The sequence below is a fragment of the Cyphomyrmex costatus genome, unplaced genomic scaffold, assembly GCF_001594065.2.
Source record: "Cyphomyrmex costatus isolate MS0001 unplaced genomic scaffold, Ccosl1.0 scaffold157, whole genome shotgun sequence".
In the NCBI taxonomy this organism is placed as follows: Eukaryota; Metazoa; Arthropoda; class Insecta; order Hymenoptera; family Formicidae; genus Cyphomyrmex; species Cyphomyrmex costatus.
Genome location: NW_017275576.1, coordinates 398,435 through 417,594, shown reverse-complemented (window position 1 = coordinate 417,594; position 19,160 = coordinate 398,435). Strand labels below are relative to the sequence as shown.

At 35.8% G+C, this 19,160-nt stretch overlaps 4 protein-coding genes across 6 annotated transcripts; 2 read left to right on the top strand and 2 right to left on the bottom strand.

Annotated features, from left to right (window-relative positions):
- Positions 1-2,175: 2,175 nt before the first annotated feature.
- On the bottom strand, positions 2,176-4,093 carry LOC108783638 (leucine-rich repeat protein soc-2 homolog). The gene has a single exon (XM_018552258.1). The coding sequence runs from the start codon at positions 4,091-4,093 to the stop codon at positions 2,246-2,248; it is 1,848 nt and encodes a 615-aa protein (XP_018407760.1). The 3' UTR covers positions 2,176-2,245.
- A 2,301-nt stretch (positions 4,094-6,394) lies between these two features.
- On the top strand, positions 6,395-9,619 carry akirin. Of its 2 annotated transcripts, XM_018552239.1 has the most exons (5): positions 6,395-6,947; positions 8,631-8,830; positions 9,054-9,216; positions 9,295-9,351; positions 9,482-9,619. In XM_018552239.1, the coding sequence occupies exons 1-4, from the start codon at positions 6,758-6,760 to the stop codon at positions 9,303-9,305; spliced, it is 564 nt and encodes a 187-aa protein (XP_018407741.1). In that variant the 5' UTR covers positions 6,395-6,757; the 3' UTR covers positions 9,306-9,351; positions 9,482-9,619. The 2 variants fall into 2 exon arrangements, with proteins under 2 accessions (XP_018407741.1, XP_018407740.1); XM_018552238.1 differs by lacking the exons at positions 9,295-9,351; positions 9,482-9,619 and having other exon boundaries at positions 9,054-9,269.
- A 2,354-nt stretch (positions 9,620-11,973) lies between these two features.
- On the top strand, positions 11,974-14,377 carry Arr2 (arrestin 2). Its single transcript, XM_018552240.1, has 7 exons — positions 11,974-12,097; positions 12,190-12,311; positions 12,434-12,733; positions 12,845-13,072; positions 13,270-13,458; positions 13,723-13,891; positions 14,065-14,377. The coding sequence occupies exons 1-7, from the start codon at positions 12,031-12,033 to the stop codon at positions 14,208-14,210; spliced, it is 1,221 nt and encodes a 406-aa protein (XP_018407742.1). The 5' UTR covers positions 11,974-12,030; the 3' UTR covers positions 14,211-14,377.
- A 502-nt stretch (positions 14,378-14,879) lies between these two features.
- TfIIEalpha (transcription factor IIEalpha) lies at positions 14,880-18,098 on the bottom strand. Of its 2 annotated transcripts, XM_018552242.1 has the most exons (9): positions 18,031-18,098; positions 17,767-17,923; positions 17,198-17,376; positions 16,953-17,119; positions 16,734-16,862; positions 16,190-16,416; positions 15,919-16,126; positions 15,485-15,710; positions 15,145-15,320 (listed from the first exon to the last, which is right to left on the bottom strand). In XM_018552242.1, the coding sequence occupies exons 3-9, from the start codon at positions 17,322-17,324 to the stop codon at positions 15,145-15,147; spliced, it is 1,260 nt and encodes a 419-aa protein (XP_018407744.1). In that variant the 5' UTR covers positions 17,325-17,376; positions 17,767-17,923; positions 18,031-18,098. The 2 variants fall into 2 exon arrangements, with proteins under 2 accessions (XP_018407745.1, XP_018407744.1); XM_018552243.1 differs by lacking the exons at positions 17,767-17,923; positions 18,031-18,098 and having other exon boundaries at positions 14,880-15,320; positions 17,198-17,324.
- Positions 18,099-19,160: the final 1,062 nt, after the last annotated feature.

Genomic DNA, 19,160 nt, shown 5'->3' with positions numbered 1-19,160 from the left:
GAGAGAGAGAGAGAGAGAGAGAGAGAGAGAGAGAGAGAGAGAGAGGAAAGAAAAAGAAGAGAATGAGATGAAATGTAGCCGCAACATCGACCGCTTTATGGAACTTAGCAGAATATAATCTCAAGAAAATGCTCAATGTCTTCTTCATTCTTTTTTTAACGTTTACACTTGGCAGCACAATCTCTTTATCTATAATAAAAGCACATGCTGAAACAGTACAGAGACTTCGTTGCTTTAACTGTCGCATAAAATAAATCAAATAAAATAAGATCCACGTTATTTCCATTTTTTTTGTACAATTACAGGATATTTTCATCGTTATCATCTTCTTGTCTAATATTACTTTGTTGTTTCAAAAATTTCTTTGATAGTCTACAAACCGTAATATGCATTTTACGCTCGAATACGCTCCCTTTTTTTCAGCTTATATTTATATTTATCTAATTTAAACACAGAAAGATGCGAATGATTCATGAGAAATCGCTACTTTACATAGGAATAATTGCACACAGAATTCATCTTACAATTACTCCGTGAATCTCGACACACGATCGTTGTTCATTGCTGTAAATTATGTAATAAGAGTAAATCTTAAATTCTGGTACGCGCGATGTTGTACATTGTTACTTTATGTGCGCAAATCATTAATTTATTTCTTTTTTCTTTCTGTACATAAATTCTTACCTTCACAGATAGATGATCTCCATCATCGACCTGTTGAATCAGATAGACAGAACTATATATAGTTTTACGTATCAGTGATTTCCCACGAAAGGTCTTACACCTACAATAGATTTTGTACCTTACAAGGTAATACGCAATGACGAACAAACGAGAAACAATACCGCGTATTAACGATATCGGAGAAGATGAATGTGGAAATTTACATACATGTTTCGTTTCATATGCTCATATTCACAATGTCCCGATTTAAATACTTTAATAAAATATCTTTTTTCACTTACATACGAAGTTTCAACTTTTAAGAGTACAGCCACAATAAAAGAAATAAAGAATCAGGAATAAAAAATTTCAACTATCAGAAAAAAACCGTGTATTCTAGTGCATACAATTTTTGATAGATTGAAACACGTTTTTCCTTATTCCTTCTTTTGTGGCTGCATCTTTAATACAGTAAATAATATCATTGATGTCGATTCTTAATGTTTCTTTATCATTTGTACATTAAAGATTTAATTTAATTTTTTTAAATATTTGTAGGACGTTTATTATACTCGCTTTTTATAACAACGTGCGTCCTTGCGCAAATTTGTTGTGTATAAAAAGATTAAAATGTTTCTAAACCGTTCAACTTTTTCAATAAACATGGAATATAAAAGTGAATCGTTATTTGATTTACTAAATTTTAAAATATATAATTGCAATATATGCATTTTAAAATATCTCGTGTTAGTTATCTAATTAAAATATTTTCTCCGTGTATATATAGTAATAAAAAAAGAGTTAATATGTAATCAAAAGCAATGTTAAAATACTTTTACTGAAAGTATTTTAAATATTAAACCAATTCTTAACGATAAAAATGCAATATGCAATACATATTTAACAAACGTAAATAATAATTAATACCTATACGTTAATAATGAACTTAATACGTTAATATGTAAAATAGAAAACTCTTACATTTCATATACATAAAGAAAAAAAATGGCTTATTGCATATTGTAAAAACATATATTTATACAGTATATTTTGTTGGCAATTCTATCAACATCGAATCGTACACTTTGATAAATATAAAACGTAAGCTAAAAACGCAAATATAAAATATATAAACACGATTTATATCTTTTATATTTTAATACTTTAATAAAATTGTCATCTATCATATTTAAAATATTTCGTTAAAATTGTACAAGAGTTACTCTATGTATCTTCCTCTTGTTCGAAAAAAGAATTCTCCTTCAACTTTATGTTACACGTTATTGTTTTTGTATTATTACGTGTATTATTACATCTTCCTGCATTCGGAAAAAGATATTTTTCTTATGATACTGAAACAAAGTAAACTGTATGTTTCATTTTATATAGTGTAGCTCGTTTATACATTTCCTTAAAATGAGATCATTAAAATGAGAATTTAAATCGACATATGTATATATCATTATTATAAATACATTCCTCTTGTACGTTATCAAACAATTTCTTTGCTCTCTCTGTCTCTCTTTCTCTCTCTCTTTCTATTTATCTCATAATTAAGAATCGACACCATATGTAAAAACAATTACGTTGGTCGATAGGGACCCTGCATTTTAAGAAATTGGATTACCAGTGATGGTCCACCGGCTACAATTTCCATTGGTATATGCGACAGCGGACAATTTTCAATTGACATAATACCGAGATTCTTGCACAATGCCAGTTCGAATGGCAGATTGTGCAGAGACTTGTTGTCGTTGAGGTAGAGTGACTCTAAGCTCTCCAAGGTGCCAACCTCCTCCGGTAAATAAGTTAGTTGATTCTCGCCCACGCTGAGATACGTGAGATTCCTTAGATGTCCAATTGTGCGTGGCAATTCGGAAAGCCTATTCGACTGCAAGATCAACTTTTGTAACTCAGTCATCAAGCCAATCTCGTCCGGCAACACGTCAATGTAATTCTCCTCCAGGTCCAGCACCCGTAGCTTTTGAAGATTCACTATAGTGGTCGGAATATGTTTCAGTCCATTGTTAGAGAGAATCAGTATCTCCAAACTTTGCAGGCACTGTATGTCATCTGGGAGCTTCGTTAGCTGATTTGTTCCGAGGTTCAGCTCGACCATGGCCACCCAGGAACCGATATCTAGCGGCAAAGTGTTCAACTTGTTTTCCTTCATGTTCAACTTTGTAAGATTCTTGGATCGCGAGAAAATACCATAGGGTATCTTGTCGATCTCATTATGCTCTACATTGATGGAATAAGCGTTGACAAATTGACCTGGACCACCCGCAGGATACGAGGTAAACAAATTTCGGGACAGCGTAATCGTCGTAAGATACGACAAACTTGCTAGCAAACCGTCAGGTAGATGCGATATTTGATTGCCCTCCACACTGAATTCATCCATCATTTTACAGTTGGCCAATGATTTAGGAATACTTGTCAGTTTGTTATACCGGATTCCTAGTCTCGTCAATGATACCAGATTACCGATCGTATCCGGCAAGTCGAGCAGTTCGTTGTGTTGTACATCCAAGGTGGACAATTGCACGCACTTGCCAATTTCCGGAGGTAGGTGTTCCAAATGATTGTGCGAGACATCAAAAGTGACAAGATTCACCAGATCACCTATTCCCGCAGGCAGTTCCTTGATCTTGTTCTCGCGAAAGCTCAGCATGGTAAGATTCGTCAGGTTACATATATTGTTTCTGACATACTTGACGCGATTGAAGCGCAGGAACAACGTGGTGAGCGACGTTAATTTGTACACTACATCCGGAATCACTATGAGCTTGTTGTGTCTGAGATCTAGCACTCGCAACGATTTAAGGTTCTCCAGAGTGTTGGGCAAATTGGTGAGCGAGTTCTCGCTCAGCGCCAGAGTCTCCAGATTCGACAGATAGCCGATCTCGGGTGGCAGAGTCGTCAGCTTGTTGCCATAGAGGTAGAACTCCCTCAGGTGCTTCAGTTCCTTCACGGAACTAGGCAAAGTCGTGATACAGGCTTTGCTCAGGTCCAACCGTTTCACGCAGTCTTCCCTACATCGAATAAACTCCTTACCCACGTCCAACTCCGCTTGGATCGGCTTGGTCTTCTTACCAGCGGGTTTCAGCTTGTTCGAGTCCGGATGCTTAATCATAACAATTTTCTTGGAATCGACCAGACTACTACTGCTGCAGCTCCCAAAGGACGACATGGTGGAGTACTTTTTATCATGCATCAGTTGAAGCTCCACGTCCTCAGATATCTCGTTGCTGGTCGTACAAGCCGATAATCCGCAACCCTCTAGGTACTCAGGTATATCCTGCTCCTTCATATCGAGGTTCAAAAGACTGTCGTCCCCGAGACTCGTCGCGCGATTACGATTCGTCTTCGGCAGACACACCGTCGATATGTTACTCACGCTGGTGCAGTGTTTGCACGATTTTTTCATAACCTACAATCTTTCTTCCCCTACCGCGCGGCCGTCGCCAAATGACGCGACGCGACGAGGGTGCAACGGTGATGTATACACAGGCACGTCCGCGATAGCAGGTGAAAGAGATTCGCACACGTATATACGTATACGCACGCACGCACGGGACGCACGTCAATCCCCCCCCTCCAATCAAAGAAATCTCGAGATTGACCTGACCTGAGGTGACCAGAGGTGATTTGAGAACCCGAAAACGTGCTGCTTTTTACCGCGACTGGCAGACTCGCACGCGATCAAAGTAATCAGACACGTCTACGTAAAAGATCAACGCTGGACCATGAGACTCGGAGGAATCGACATTATAGGTGTAGACAGGTGTGGAGTGGCCTTCTGGCCTTTGCGATCCGTACGGCTTCGTATTCGACGGATTCGACCGAGGGATCACCTGTAACGACGCAAGCGCGAGCGTACTTATTGCTGGATTCACACTGCATCCAATTTTCGTCGTACGACGAATCTGCAACCAATTGGAAAACAGGATTTTGCCTCGCATCGACGATACGATTTTTCTGATTGGTTGTAGAGTCATCGTACGACGCACATCGGATGCAGTGCGAATCCAGTATATGGCACATACAAAAACGTAAGGCCGTAAAACGTAATCAGTAAGTGAATTGGCCAATCACAGTAGAGACCGTAAAGCCGGTAGCGAATCCAATGTTACGATTTCTTTACTGATTACGTCTTACGGCCTTACGTTTTTCTATGTGTTTCTGGCATAACCGTACATACACGTATATGCACATATGTATGCATACAGGCGTTACGTGTTTCTATGGATGTGTCTGTCAACCATTGGGCGCGTTCAGCAGATTCACTAGTCGAGTGAACGTTCGCTGCGTATCGGTGTAGTCTTCTAAATTTAAAGTTCTGATTGGATAGAGAAAACTAAAAGAATACACCAATAACAACGAGCGCTCAATCAACTGTTGAGTTTCTTGTGAGTGCATTGGCTGCGTTCAGCAGACTCAACAATTAGATCATCCAATCAAAATTTTAGTTCTAAGAGAATTTAGAATCTGTGTTGTGGACAAACGATTCCCGTATACATAATTATGAAAAATAATCGCTTGGGGGTGCTACAATTTTTTTTTGTGTATAACTTTTTTTTGGAGGGTGGACAAACGAAAATAACGGATGAACAAACGTGGACAAACAGTGAACAAACGAATGCAATAATGATTTTATCAAAATTCGCATTTAGGGGTGCCAACTTCTCAGAGCTGCTTTGAAAAGTCAGCATCCCTAAATGTGAATTTTGATAAAATCATTATTGCATTCGTTTGTCCACTGTTTGTCCACGTTTGTCCACCTATTATTTTCGTTTGTCCACCCTATTATTATTATATTTTTCATAATAATGAAAAATAATCACTTGGGGGTACTAAAATCTTTTTTTGTGTATAACTTTTTTTTGGAGGGTGGACAAATGAAAATAACGGGTGGACAAACGTGGACAAACAGTGGACAAACGAATGCAATAATGATTTTATCAAAATTCGCATTTAGGGGTGCCAGCTTCACACAGAGCTACACTCGCGAAAAAATGCGGGTTCGCTTAGTTAAGGCCGCAGCACACACTTTTGCATAACGCATAAACCATATACATAAAGAATTTGATTGGTCCATTGACTCATGCATAAGAAAATTGGCCAACGAAATTCCTTATGCACATGCTTTATGCAGAAGTGTGTGCTGCGGCCTTTATGTTGGATAGCTTTTGTTGTGGGCTGTTTCCAATGAAATGCAAGACTACAGTTAAATAATTACACAAGTTGACTTTAGATAAAATAAAAATTGCGTTTTTTTCTTTCTGCAAGTACAGATAAATACAGATAAAAAGTCCAATACTTTTTATAACAAAACGTATTTATACAATCCTTAGTAAAAATTCCTAGAAAGTGTGTTCTTCTATTGAACATTGAACATCGAACACGTTGCGAATCCTCCATTATATACATTGGTATAATCATGACAATAGGCATATTTCATGACTGTTTTCTAAGTCTGTTCTTTTTAATTGAATTTTTTTGCACAATTTCTTTATTCTTTTTCTTCTTGATATGAAAAGAAAAAAAGGAAAGGCGTATCGTGCAGAAGTTCAATTAAAAGGAACAAACCTCACGTCAACTTAAAAGAAGAAAGAGAGGGAACAAGCGACGGTGAATCGACCAGCTGGCGGCGAAAAAGAGAGAAAGAGCGAGGAATCGCCGCGGCCATATTGCCGCGATCGAGCGTAGTATTTGTTTTGTCGGTGGAAGAGCTGCGCGTTGGTCTCTCATGCGTGCGTGCGCGCACGCGTGCGAATCCGTCTCTGCGTCTCTTGTCAAGCAAGCAAGCAGATTGTGGCAAACCTCGAACAACCGCGACGTGAAACCACCACCACGTCCATTTAAAGTCGCTGGACGGAGCCGTTGGTGTCGTATCGTTCAAGACGCACCACCTTCCTCCCCCCCTCCCCCTCCTCCACCACCCGTAGCCGACGTCTGTTCCGCGCCCCACCCTTCTCCCTCCCCCTCTTGGGGGGTCCACGGCTCTTGCGACTGGGTGTCAGTCGCGCGCACAGGAATATACGGGTAAGTTCGAGAACGCTGCGCCACCACCGCCGACAGCAGTAGCACCATGGCGTGCGCCACGCTCAAGAGGTCCTTGGAATTCGACCCGGTGCACAGCCACGGCCGGCCCAGCAAACGACGAAGGTGCATGCCGATGTCGTGCGCCTCGCCCGGCGCTACCGCGTCGTCATCGCGAGGTGGACCGCTGCCGCAGAAATCGTCGCCGTTCGGCGAGATAGCTAACAAATTGACGCCTGGTAATTACACCGCAGGCCACGGCCATTTTTTCTCTCGCTCTCTCTCGCACCCATCGCATTTCCCCTGTGTTTATCTCGGTCTCTCGCTTCTCCTCTCCCCTTATGCCTTCCTGTCGGTCTCTTTCTCTCTCTCTCTCTCTTTTTCTCGCCCGCTCTCCGTTCCTCCCTCGCACGCGTATTTGTCTCCATTGCGCACAGAATGAGCGTGAAGGGGCGTGAAAGATTGGGCGAAAGAGAGACGGCGAGTAGGGGCGGCTAAGCTCTAGCGATTTAAAACCCGTCCACCCGGCGGGAGGGGAGGGGCACGCGTAAATCATATGGTAATGCAGTAACGGACACACTCGGGGATTCGGGTTTTCCTTCCCCTTTTTTCCTTTTTCCCCCGCTCTGTTTTTCCACGCTGCGAAAGGAAGCCCGCAAAGATGCGCCTGAAGCAGCGTTTTCTACTTTCCTTGCACATGCGACAAGCCTGTGATAGTATGTATATATGTATATATCGAGATCACTTACATATGTGTATGTATATACATGTGTTTGCATGTATAATATGTATGTATATATATAATATGTAATATGTGTATGTATATATATATACATATATATACATACACACACACATACACACACACACACACATAAGAGACGTTTCATTTTTGAAAGAGAGTTATCGCTGATGTCCATCATGATTGGACAATTAGAATATATTAAAGGATAGAAAATAGGGATTTATTCAGGTACACCGTTGAATAAGTCGTTAAACTTGTGTAATCAGTCAAAAACAAAAGCTACAATTGAGAAAAACTGGAAGAAACAAAAACAGCCATTTGAAACATGTCAGCTGTGACAATATAATATAAAATAAATAAGTTAATAAATTAAGCAATGGAATAAGCAGATAGTAAATTGAGAAAGAAACGTTAACTAATCCAGTCAATATACTAAAGTTGTAAAAAACATTACAAGTACATTTATAGAAACAGCTATATATGCATATCATTAAATTATTCTTCAGTTCTTATAAGTCATTATATAGCATGTGGCATACCTGAACAATGCTAAATGATATTTAATGTAATATATTAATTCTTTATATAATAGTAGGAGATGCCAAAGAGACCTTGCGGATTATCTGACCCTTGCTATTTACTTCAACAAGGCGAGAAGCATATTGATGAAATAAACGGCAAGGTTCACGAAACGTTAGAATTATCAATGGATCACAATAACCTATAAACTCTTTGGCACCTTTAAAGAAAATACTCGTGAAAGCCTTAAAAGCTTAATATAATATTATACAAATTAGTTATTCTATTTGTATAAAAAATTATTTAAGTTTTATGTATAATATACATTTAAATACTTAAAAAAAAGATTTAAATATTTTACAAATTTACATTAACACGGACATTGTTTTATATAAATCGTGTTAATTTTAATCACATAATTGTATTAATAATTATAAAATATAAATATTCAATATAAATGAAATCTAAAAGAAACAAGCTCTGTTGGAAAGTTTGTTATTTTCACCAAATCACTCTTCAGTATTAATCTAGGCAAAGATTTTAAGTTTTTAATTTAAATATTTTTTTACATAAATATATTTTGTTACAAGACTTATTGACCATAAAATAGAAATTATTAAAAAAATTTATTATAAAAAATACACATTTGTTTATACAGAAAAGATGGCGGCCAACATCAGAGAAGAAATCCGCAGATTGCAGCGACGTAAACAATTGCACTTTCAGTCTCAAACGAACAGTGGCGATTCATCAGATATGGAAGGACCTTCAAGTCCTACCGGCCCATCTGGCTCTTCTTTAACTCTCTTTAGTCATAACACTAGTGGAAAAGAAAAACCACTTTTCACATTTAGACAGGTAAAATCTTCTAATTGTTTGCATATTTCAATAGTAAATACATACATCTACCTTTTGTTTATGTTCCCATATAGCACAGAAACTTGTAGGAACATTGCTGTAATGTTTGCAATGTTGCTGGAATGATCTGTATAAAGTTGGGATTCTTCATTAGAGATAAATATCGATCGTTACAAGTAAAAGTTTAGATTTTGTTGATATGTCTATGAGATTGATGTTATAGGTTGGCTTGATCTGTGAGCGAATGCTCAAGGAACAAGAAACGCAAATCCGAGAAGAGTACGATAAGATCTTACATTTAAAGCTCTCCGAACAGTATGACGCTTTTGTTAAATTCACGTACGATCAGATACAAAAAAGATTTGAATCCTCAGCTGCACCGAGTTGTAAGTACTTTAAGAATGTTTGTGCTTATACGCCGTTCATTTTTCTTATATAACACTACACAATATTAATATTTTCAGACCTATCATAAGAAAAGTTTCTTATTTATAAGAAGACATTTTTGTGAGGAGTATTAGGTAAGTTTTGTGAACATGTTCTTTTTTTCCTAGAGAAAACCATCAAACGTTTTTCACTATGAAACAATTTCAATAAGATATAAAGCAGAAGTCTCACTAATTTTTAAAAAAATATTTTATCATATTGTAGATTTCTACTGTGTGAGACAAATTTTGCTTTTGCGCCGAGGTTTGCAGCGCCGCCTCGCTTCGAGAATCACCTTTAAAAAGATAACAAATGGTTTCAGCAGTGTCTAATAAAAAAAAAAAGAACTAAAAAGGTGAAAACGGGAAAAAAAATAATGATTAATAATGTAAGTTCGTAGAGAGAAAGAGAGTGAGTGTAAGAAAGAGAAAGAGAGAGAGTAAATTGCGGTGAATTGTAAACATATTGCGAAAATTTACCATGTATACTTTCGAGACTAACAATATTTGTACTGTTCGACATTAGAAGTGCGCTGGTATCAGGGAACTGATTCTACTTATGTACAAATGTTATTACGGTTAAAAATACGATATATGTACACAGTGCAAGGCTAAAGCGCAAAGCTTAATATCCAGCTGAAAGAAGTGAGAGAGAGAGAGAGAGAGAGAGAGAGAGAGAGAGAGAGAGAACGAGAGAGAAAACTAAGAGATTTCTTTCTAGCTTGTCACATATATGGAACACACAGACACACACACACAAGGATATATTTTTCTCTTAGCTTGTTTCGGATATTGTAAAATGTGAACGGAAATTTAAGACACTTTGCGCAAGTCGTATAGATAGAGCATTGTGTTGAATACTAAGGTATTTCAATAAGTTTTTCGTTTGTTCATCTTGATGCTACGACAGTTTAGATATTGCTCAAATATATACGGCAACCAGTGCTCTGAGCATCTTATCGCAAATATGTGAAATACATCTGCGAGTTTCGAGGCTGGAGCATTCGCGAATGAAAGGATTGCCTTTTCGAATCCTACCTGCTCAGTAAAGCGCAGGATGACGTTTAGAATCCAATGTATGATTGCGTATAAATTAAGAGATTAAATAATTCTACGACTTTTACTTGTATATTAAAATCTACAAGAAAGCTACATTAGTATAATTGTAAACTTGTTAAATTGATAGTAATGAATTTGTTTTGATTAGTTTTGAAGTTATAATACACTTGTATTAGATTTTAAGGTTATTTCCTTTGGCTAAAAATTTTCTATTTCAAATAAATATACAGAATAATAAAATTGAAAAATTTTTTGCAATTTTTCTTTTTCTATCGAAAATTCTTGTAAAAAACAAAATAAAGATCTCATTTAAGATAAACTATACGAAAAGCTGTAAAAGTGTCGGGATAATATTGTAGATTATAGTAGGCATTGTACGAAGGCATTGTGAAGCGGTGACTATTTGGAATAAAGATTTCATAAAATCTCGTCACACACAGCATTTCTGTTCCCTGGTAGCAACGAATTTCTGTAGTTGTAATTTAAAAAAAAAAGTGCTGAGTAGTGAATATAACTATATACCGTACTCTTTAACTGTGCCTATTATTAGACATGTTTGTCATGATTATTATTATTATTATTATGTTATTATTTACTGTTATCGCTGTCGTAAAAAATTTTTATAGTTTGTAGCAATTTCTCATTACGTTATCGTATGCTGCGCGCGATGATTTCTTTTTCTTTTTTTACTCAATTAAGATAGGGTTCTGCGAGTCTTGGTGGCTGCGTGCATTTTTTTTATATCCCAGCGTGAAATTTTTCGTTCCGCCGAGTATTGAGAAAAAGACATTTAAAGCACCAAGTGGAACATTCTGGAAAGTTGTAAGCATACAATGTAAAATGATCTTCGACCGACTATGCCTATAGTTATGACTATCGAGGAAACGATATGTCGTACGATTTCGATGGGCATTCGAATTACTGCCTTTTTCATATTGCGTAAAAGAAAAGAAAGAAAGTGTCTCTCAGTTACCACAATATTTTTGGGAGCATCTTACGCCGAGGTGTTCACGCCCACACACGTAAACACAGAAAAGTATATACTATATTACAACGACTGTATCAACTATTGATTGCGAGAAAAAAAGAAGAAATAAATTACGGAGAAATATAAGCGGGTTTAATTACTAACGTTAAGTAATATCTACTTGATGCTCGCAATAGATACGTGTTAAAGAAAATCGTGAACACACGCGAGCGATCATTTGAAAAATTCAGGGGATTTCATTTAAGCTGCAGAAAATACCTCCATATTATATTATGTAAACATTCATTATCGAAATAAACTTAAGACTGAAGACTTGTAAGAATATTATTTCCCTCTCAATAAAATTGTTACCATTCTTCTATACTGTAGACATAATTGTTACAAACAATTTAGTTAATGATTTTTAGAATATGGCGAAAAAAAGTATATTTTATATATATACACAAATGTTTCGTATTACAATGTTACTGATTTGAATATTTATATCTTGATCGAAAATGTATAAGATTATACACTCTGTCACATAAAACCTGCAATCCTCTTAAATCAATTTTATAACGAAGTAATTTCATTAGCCGTATTATTAGTAAGTATGGCTTCGAGAGGGAAGCCCCTGCAAGACTATATGAATCCGGACTGGGTGCCGGGGACGTGTCACTTCTGGGCGGGAAATAAATTTCTCTGCTAAATCACTTTGTTCGTTTAGAAAAAAAAAAAAACAGTGCCAAATGTTTCCTGTATTATTTTTGGCCTTCGTTGTAGCCGTTAAGGTATTTAAAAAGAGCACTCCTAATGGTGAGTACGCTTAACTCTATCGAGACTTTGACATCTCATTTAGCTTTCTTAATAAGTCGCGCTTAATAATGTCACATTAAAATATCCTATAGGCAAAATTACGGTATATCTGGGCAAAAGAGACTTTATTGACAATCTAGAGCGCACTGATCCCATCGACGGTATTCTCGTCGTGGAAAATGATTACCTTCAGGGGCGCAAGGTCTTTGGTGAGGTAAGTAAAACGCAAAAGACGTTCAGTTTTTTCTTGCATAAATATTCTCAGATATGATTCCTGAAAGTCGTCCAGCATATTTCTCATTAATATATAACATTGTAATGATATATTGTATTTAGGTCTCGACAACCTATCGATATGGCCGTGAAGAGGACGAAGTTATGGGAGTCAAATTTAGCAAGGAGCTGATATTGTGTCGCGATCAGATAATACCTGTGAAGAAAGAGAAGCAGGAGACTACATTGATTCAGGATCGCTTGATGAGGCGTCTGGGTTCAAATGCATATCCATTCATGTTCCATTTTCCGCAAACAGCTCCTTGCTCGGTCACCCTCCAACCCGGTGATGATGATCAAGGGAAACCCTTAGGAGTCGAGTACGCTGTGAAAATATTCGTTGCAGATAGTGAAGAAGACAAGGTATAGAAATAGGAAATGAGACATACATGAATATAAGAAATTGATGCACAATATAAAAACAAATTAATAATTTAAACCATTTCTGCAAAAACCTGTTTTATATTTTACCAGGGACACAAAAGGTCCTCTGTTTCATTGGCCATCAAGAAGCTACAGTACGCTCCACCGATACGAGGCCGCCGACTTCCCAGCTCTTTGGTTTCTAAGGGATTCACCTTCTCCCAGGGCAAACTGAATTTAGAAGTCACACTGGACAAAGAACTCTACTATCACGGCGAGAAAGTTGCGGCGAACATCACAGTTACGAACAATTCGCGAAAGGCAGTAAAGAACATTAAGGTATAAAATTAAGAGTTCCATCCTTCTTCTTTTAAGAGATTTTTTTTTTATACAACTACACAATTTTTATATAATCTCCATACAGTTACATAATCTTTTACAGTTTTACTAGAATTAAATCAAAGAAAAAGTTTTTATTATAGTAGAATTAAATCAAAGAAATGTTTGCATTTTACGCTATTGTGTTTTCTTCGCAGTTATTTGTCGTTCAACATTGCGAGGTGACCATGGTAAACGCCCAATTTTCGCGACACGTGGCTAGTTTGGAGACTCGCGAAGGTTGCCCGATCACACCGGGTGCATCCTTTACTAAACAATTCTATCTTGTGCCTTTGGCCAGCAGCAATAAGGATCGGCGTGGCATCGCTCTTGACGGACATCTCAAAGTATGTAATAAGTTTAAATAAGTTTGAAATGATTAAACGTAATTATTTTATTAATCGGTAACTTTTGTTTTTGTTATGCTGTTAAAATATATAAGATTATATAACATAAACTTTACCAATATTATGTATATTTATTTAAAAATATTTATTTAATACGATATATAACTTGTAAAAATATTAATTTTTTAATATATAATATATAAATATATACAATATTAATATATTAAAAAATATGACAAAATTCATTTCGAGTATTCTGTTTAGGACGACGACGTAAATTTAGCATCCTCAACTTTGGTAGCTGAGGGCAAGTGCCCAACTGAAGCTATGGGTATTGTAATTTCTTATTCAATCCGAGTAAAGTTGAATTGCGGTACCCTGGGTGGCGAACTAGTTACTGATGTTCCATTTAAACTGATGCATCCAAGCCCTGGTATGTCATTTGAAATATTTTGCCATTGTATATGTATTGTAATTATCGTCATGTAACTGTCTTGATTAAATAAAAAAGTTTACTTACATTTTTGAACGAAAGATTCCGAATTTAAATAAAACATTTTAAATTTTCAATTGAGATTTGTTTAAGCAGTTTGCTTTTCTGTGCAGGCGCCATTGAAAGAGAAAATGCCATATTAAAGAAAAGCAAGAGTATCGACAAGGCACGGTACGAGAACTCCTGCTACGCCAACGATGACGATGATAATATTATATTTGAAGACTTTGCTCGTTTGCGCTTGAATGAACCAGAGTAAACCAGAGAGACAAAGAGAGAAAAAAAGCGAAAAGTTAGCGCTTTCTATCTTGCGATTACTTTTAAAAGAATCCTGAGCTTTCTGCTTGTGATGAATTATCTTTCGTGTTTAAAATTAAAAATTTAATTTTCAAATATTAATGTTAAATCTAAAATTAATTACATATAATTAAGAAACATATAACTTAAGATATTTTAAATAATTTATTTAAATATTTTGTCTTTTTGGATTCTTTTAAATCAGTTTCTAATAATAAACGAGCTGTATTAAATAAATGTAGGTAAAAAAGAACACTATTAAAAAACTACATTATATAATGAAACTGTTACTGAAGAAAAAAGTGGAAAAAAAAATACAAAAAAATCGAAAAGATAAGTAAATGTAAAAAAAGTCTCAGAACTTCTGTGCAATGGTGGTGGTTGGACAGAAATTCATTGTGAGATGAACAAAAAAAAAAAAGAATATCAAGTAAGCTTAATAATTGTGATTAAGTTTAAGAATTTCCCGTTTTACCAGAAGTGACATGGTATATTATTCGTCCCAATTAATTTCTTATGTTACGATATTCCACACATTCATGTTTATTTATTAACAAAGAACTGTTGATTAACGGTACTGTTCAGTTGTAATTACATTAGAAAATACATATGAAACTGTAAAAAAAACGCATCTTTATCTTTCTCTATTCAAATCAATTCGTCAAATCCTTCAAATGGTACAGCGAATACATGCATCTGCTACATTATTGATATAGAGAAATACATATAGGACGATCCCGTCAGGATTGCTACGTCGTTATGAAAGATCTCGCATCATTATCGAAAATTATATATTTTTTGTGGCTATACAAAATATTACAGGAAACAACGATACCAAATCAATATCAGTCTTATGCAGAGCATTATGAAGACGACACACTCTCGTTGTTCTTCGTCTAGTCGTACATATGCGAATAATATTCTTGGTATGTCTGGATATAAGACTCCTTCTCTATGGGCGTCATTTCCGCAATCAAGATGTCGTTAACATCAGTGATTGCGACGGTTTTGCCACCGACACTGACGGTCGGTACTAGTTCATCATCCTCAGAATCCATCGCCTCTATCTCACCTAAAAATTGATTCGATAATAGTAAAATTTAAGAAGATATAATTAGAAATCATCTAAATATTCTCTGCAAGTTTCTTTTTTATTACGTTTCGAGGTTTTCTATATTATATTATTCTCTTCAGATTATCACAACACGTTGGAATTATTGATAAATTTTTTCTTACCGATATCAACTGCCTGCATTTCGTCCTCCTCATTCTCGCTGCTATCACTGGATTCCTGTGGAAGCGCTGCTTTAATAGATGCCATGGAATTGGTACCGCCCTTCTTCTCGTGAGCCAACAACACCGACATGATGTCCTCGCCTTGCTTATTATTCGTCGTAGTCGTGTTTGTGGCAGTGGCTGCAGCTTTATCCAAAATGCTATCTTGCGTATTCACGCCATCAGGCTGTAAGATATAAATAAAGAATAAGATCTATATAACTTAAGACACAATTGGAAAGCATATGCAATCAGAACAAGGAATAACAGATTTCAACTATTAGAATAAATGATTTGACAATTTAAAATTTGTTATTCTCTGTTTCTGTTGCTTATACTTTTCAATTGTATTTCAGGCTTAAATAAAAAATGCAATAAAACGACAGAAATAATACCTGTGAACCGTCAGAATTAATAATTGTGCTTTCCATCATCCATATGGGTCTCTCTTTTCTGTGATTCGACGCATTGTCATCGGGAGATTCATCTCCAATAGTAACGTCCACTCTGGTGTCCTCCACTATGAAGCCTGTCATTCTGGTAGCTTCACCTGACCACTGTTCACTAGGTGCCCTAAGACTGCTCGGTTTTCTTGTGTCGACACTATTAAAAACAATTATTTTAATAAATGTCTTTATACATAAACATTTCTTTAGAAACACATACCCTCGAATAGTATTGATATCAATGGGTTCTGGTTCCAGTATTTCAGGCGCCAATTTGATCCCTTCTACTTCCCTTAATAGTATATACAGTGGCTCCAACTGTACATTAAACTTTGCTAATAATAATCTGGAATCTTTCTTTGGAAGAGCAGACTGATCTTCTTCCACTATCTCTCGACAATATGTACATCTAAACTCACCAGTTCTCATGTCAAACAGTTGATCTGCCTATATAAGAATTTAATAAAATCTGTATTACATATACCATGTATTTTAAATTAAAAATTATGCTATTTGTGTATAACTTTTAGAACTTAAAATGAAATAGATAGATACATTAGATATTTGGTAAAATCAGTTCTAATGTAGTCTAGTACAAAAACAAACCTTTACAATTTAATATTATATTTTAAATCAATGTATTATTATAGTTATTATACATCACTTAATTATAATACAATATAAATATAAAATGTTTTTTCTTAAAAATAAATGTTCTTAATTTAATTCTTAAAATTATATTAATTATACAACACTATACTTACTTCGAGATCAGTAAATGTCTTTAAACAACTTGGACACTTAAAGCTGGCTCTACTAGTTGCATCTCTCTCCTCAGTTTCCATTCTCTTTCTCATTAGATCAAGTTTATACTTCACTACATTTACGAACGTCTAAAACAAAGACGTAAACCTTTTTTAATTATTCTTCCATTTGCTAATATTTTTCATCAAGTTAAAAAGAGTCATAACCATGTTGCCTACTTTATAATTAATAAAGTAATAGTTGACTTTCTGTGCTTTGCCATCTAACCCTGTCTCCATCTTCAATCTCACTTGAATAAACTTATCACTTCGCAGTGTAGATATCCTAGCTCTTAACATCTTTCGTTCAAATTTAAGTAATTCACAAATGTCATCTTCTTTCATACCTGTAATATAGTCTTTTATTATAAAATATATATTCTCCAATTACAAAGTATTTTCTAAATCAGTGTATAATTACTTACATGGATTTCTGACCAACATATCCACAATCAAAGCATCTTCAATCGTGTAAAACCCACGTACTACAAGACGTGCCAGTTTCTTCAAGCTACTAGGTACCTCAGTGACAAGTCTCTCCTCGACACTCATATTTTAGATGATCAAAACAATTTTCGGTAATTATACAGAATAGGTTCCACAGCTTAAAAATCAATGAAATTAAGCTTATATTCGACGCGTTTTTCAAACAATATCGATATCGCACATTGTCAAATAACAATAATTGATAATTATTTAGAATACGGTCGTCACCTTCGATTTCGATGAAATTGACTTATTCGACGCATTTTACACAAAACGAAAGAATCTGTAAGAAAAAACGTTAGGACGGTCCCGCGAACCGAGATATTAAGCGTTAAAATTGATGACTATATAGAGGTTAGGAAATCTCGCTTAATATCTCGGTTCGCGGGGCAGAGCAACGCTTATTTCTGCCAAATTCTTTCGTTTTGTGCAAAAACGCGTCGAATAAGTCTAATTTTATCAAAATCAGAGATGACGACCGTATTCTAAATAATTACCCAAATTTTACCAATAATATTATTATCGTTATTATTACGTTCACTATCAGTTTACATGCTAGGCTCACAGTTTCATCATGTTAAACTTCACCATAATCACACACACCACATTCTCTAAAAATATAATCACTGTACTTGTAGAATTGTAAGTGTATCTTCATTTTTCTCCTGAAAATCAAATCTACTTGTTAAAAAAAGATATTTTACATTAAAATATTGACGAGTGGAAAAGTCAAAAGCTTCACGAATACAAATATTACACCAGGAGTTCTTACAATGGTCAAGTGGCGTCGAGTCTCGAGTGGCTCACCGCTCGGTGCGATTGACTCGCGATATGTAGACCCGAGTTCAATCCCACGTGCGCTCAAACGCGATTTTTCGCGTTTAATGAGCCAAAAAAATGGCTCCACCTGGTGAATGGTGATCAAAAGATCTATGATCATCAGCGCCGTTCGGATTCGGCGTTAAACTGTAGGTCCTATACATCAGTAGTATACATATATCAGTAGATATTTATCTCATATCTGACTGAGGTAGGATTCTGTGGACCAATCAGGACCAATCACCCACAAATCCGAAGAACAATCTGATTCGAGAAACGAATATAGGCCTCGGACAAAAGAGGTCTTATAGAGACGTCCTATGCTCCATAAGGAGATAAAAGGAGTCGTCTTACAATAGAGTCCTAGATATCAGAGAAGCGCAATCGGCTTAAGTCAGTATCGCAAAATTACTAAGAAAAGTATTAAAAATGGCGTCGTTTGCAGACGAAATATGAAATCCACCAATCGTCTATTAGTCAGCCATTTTTAATATCATTGAATGAATGTCATGATTGGCTGACAGTCAGCTAATCAGAACGCGGAACATCGGTTGCGCTTCTCTGATATCTAGGACTCTATCTTACAATAGTTAGAATTTTCTCCTGTTCTTCTTCTTCTCTTGTTATATTTGTTCTGAGCTGGAGCGTAAAGCGGGGAGCACAGGCTTTTGCATAACGCATAAAGCATGTGCATAAGGAATTTCATTGGTCCATTGACTCATGCATAAGAAAATGGACCAATGAAATTCCTTATGCACATGCTTTATGCGTTATGCAAAAGTCTGTGCTCCCCGCTTTAGACATTCGGCCGTCATGATTCAGTAATTATTTTACACATCTAACTTCTATGTAATACATAGGACATACAAATATTTCAGTTTGCTGCATATTTTATAGGTTTTAGAATTACAAAATTGTGTTTAAAAAAAATTAAAAAATAAATTAAATAATAGTAAAATGAGAAGGGTTACGAACCCAAAAGCAAAACAGTTTAAAAGACGATGACAATAAGTGTCGAAACGTCGTTTGTTTTTATCTTGTCATTTTTACTTTACTTAGTCATCATCAACCGCGACACAAATT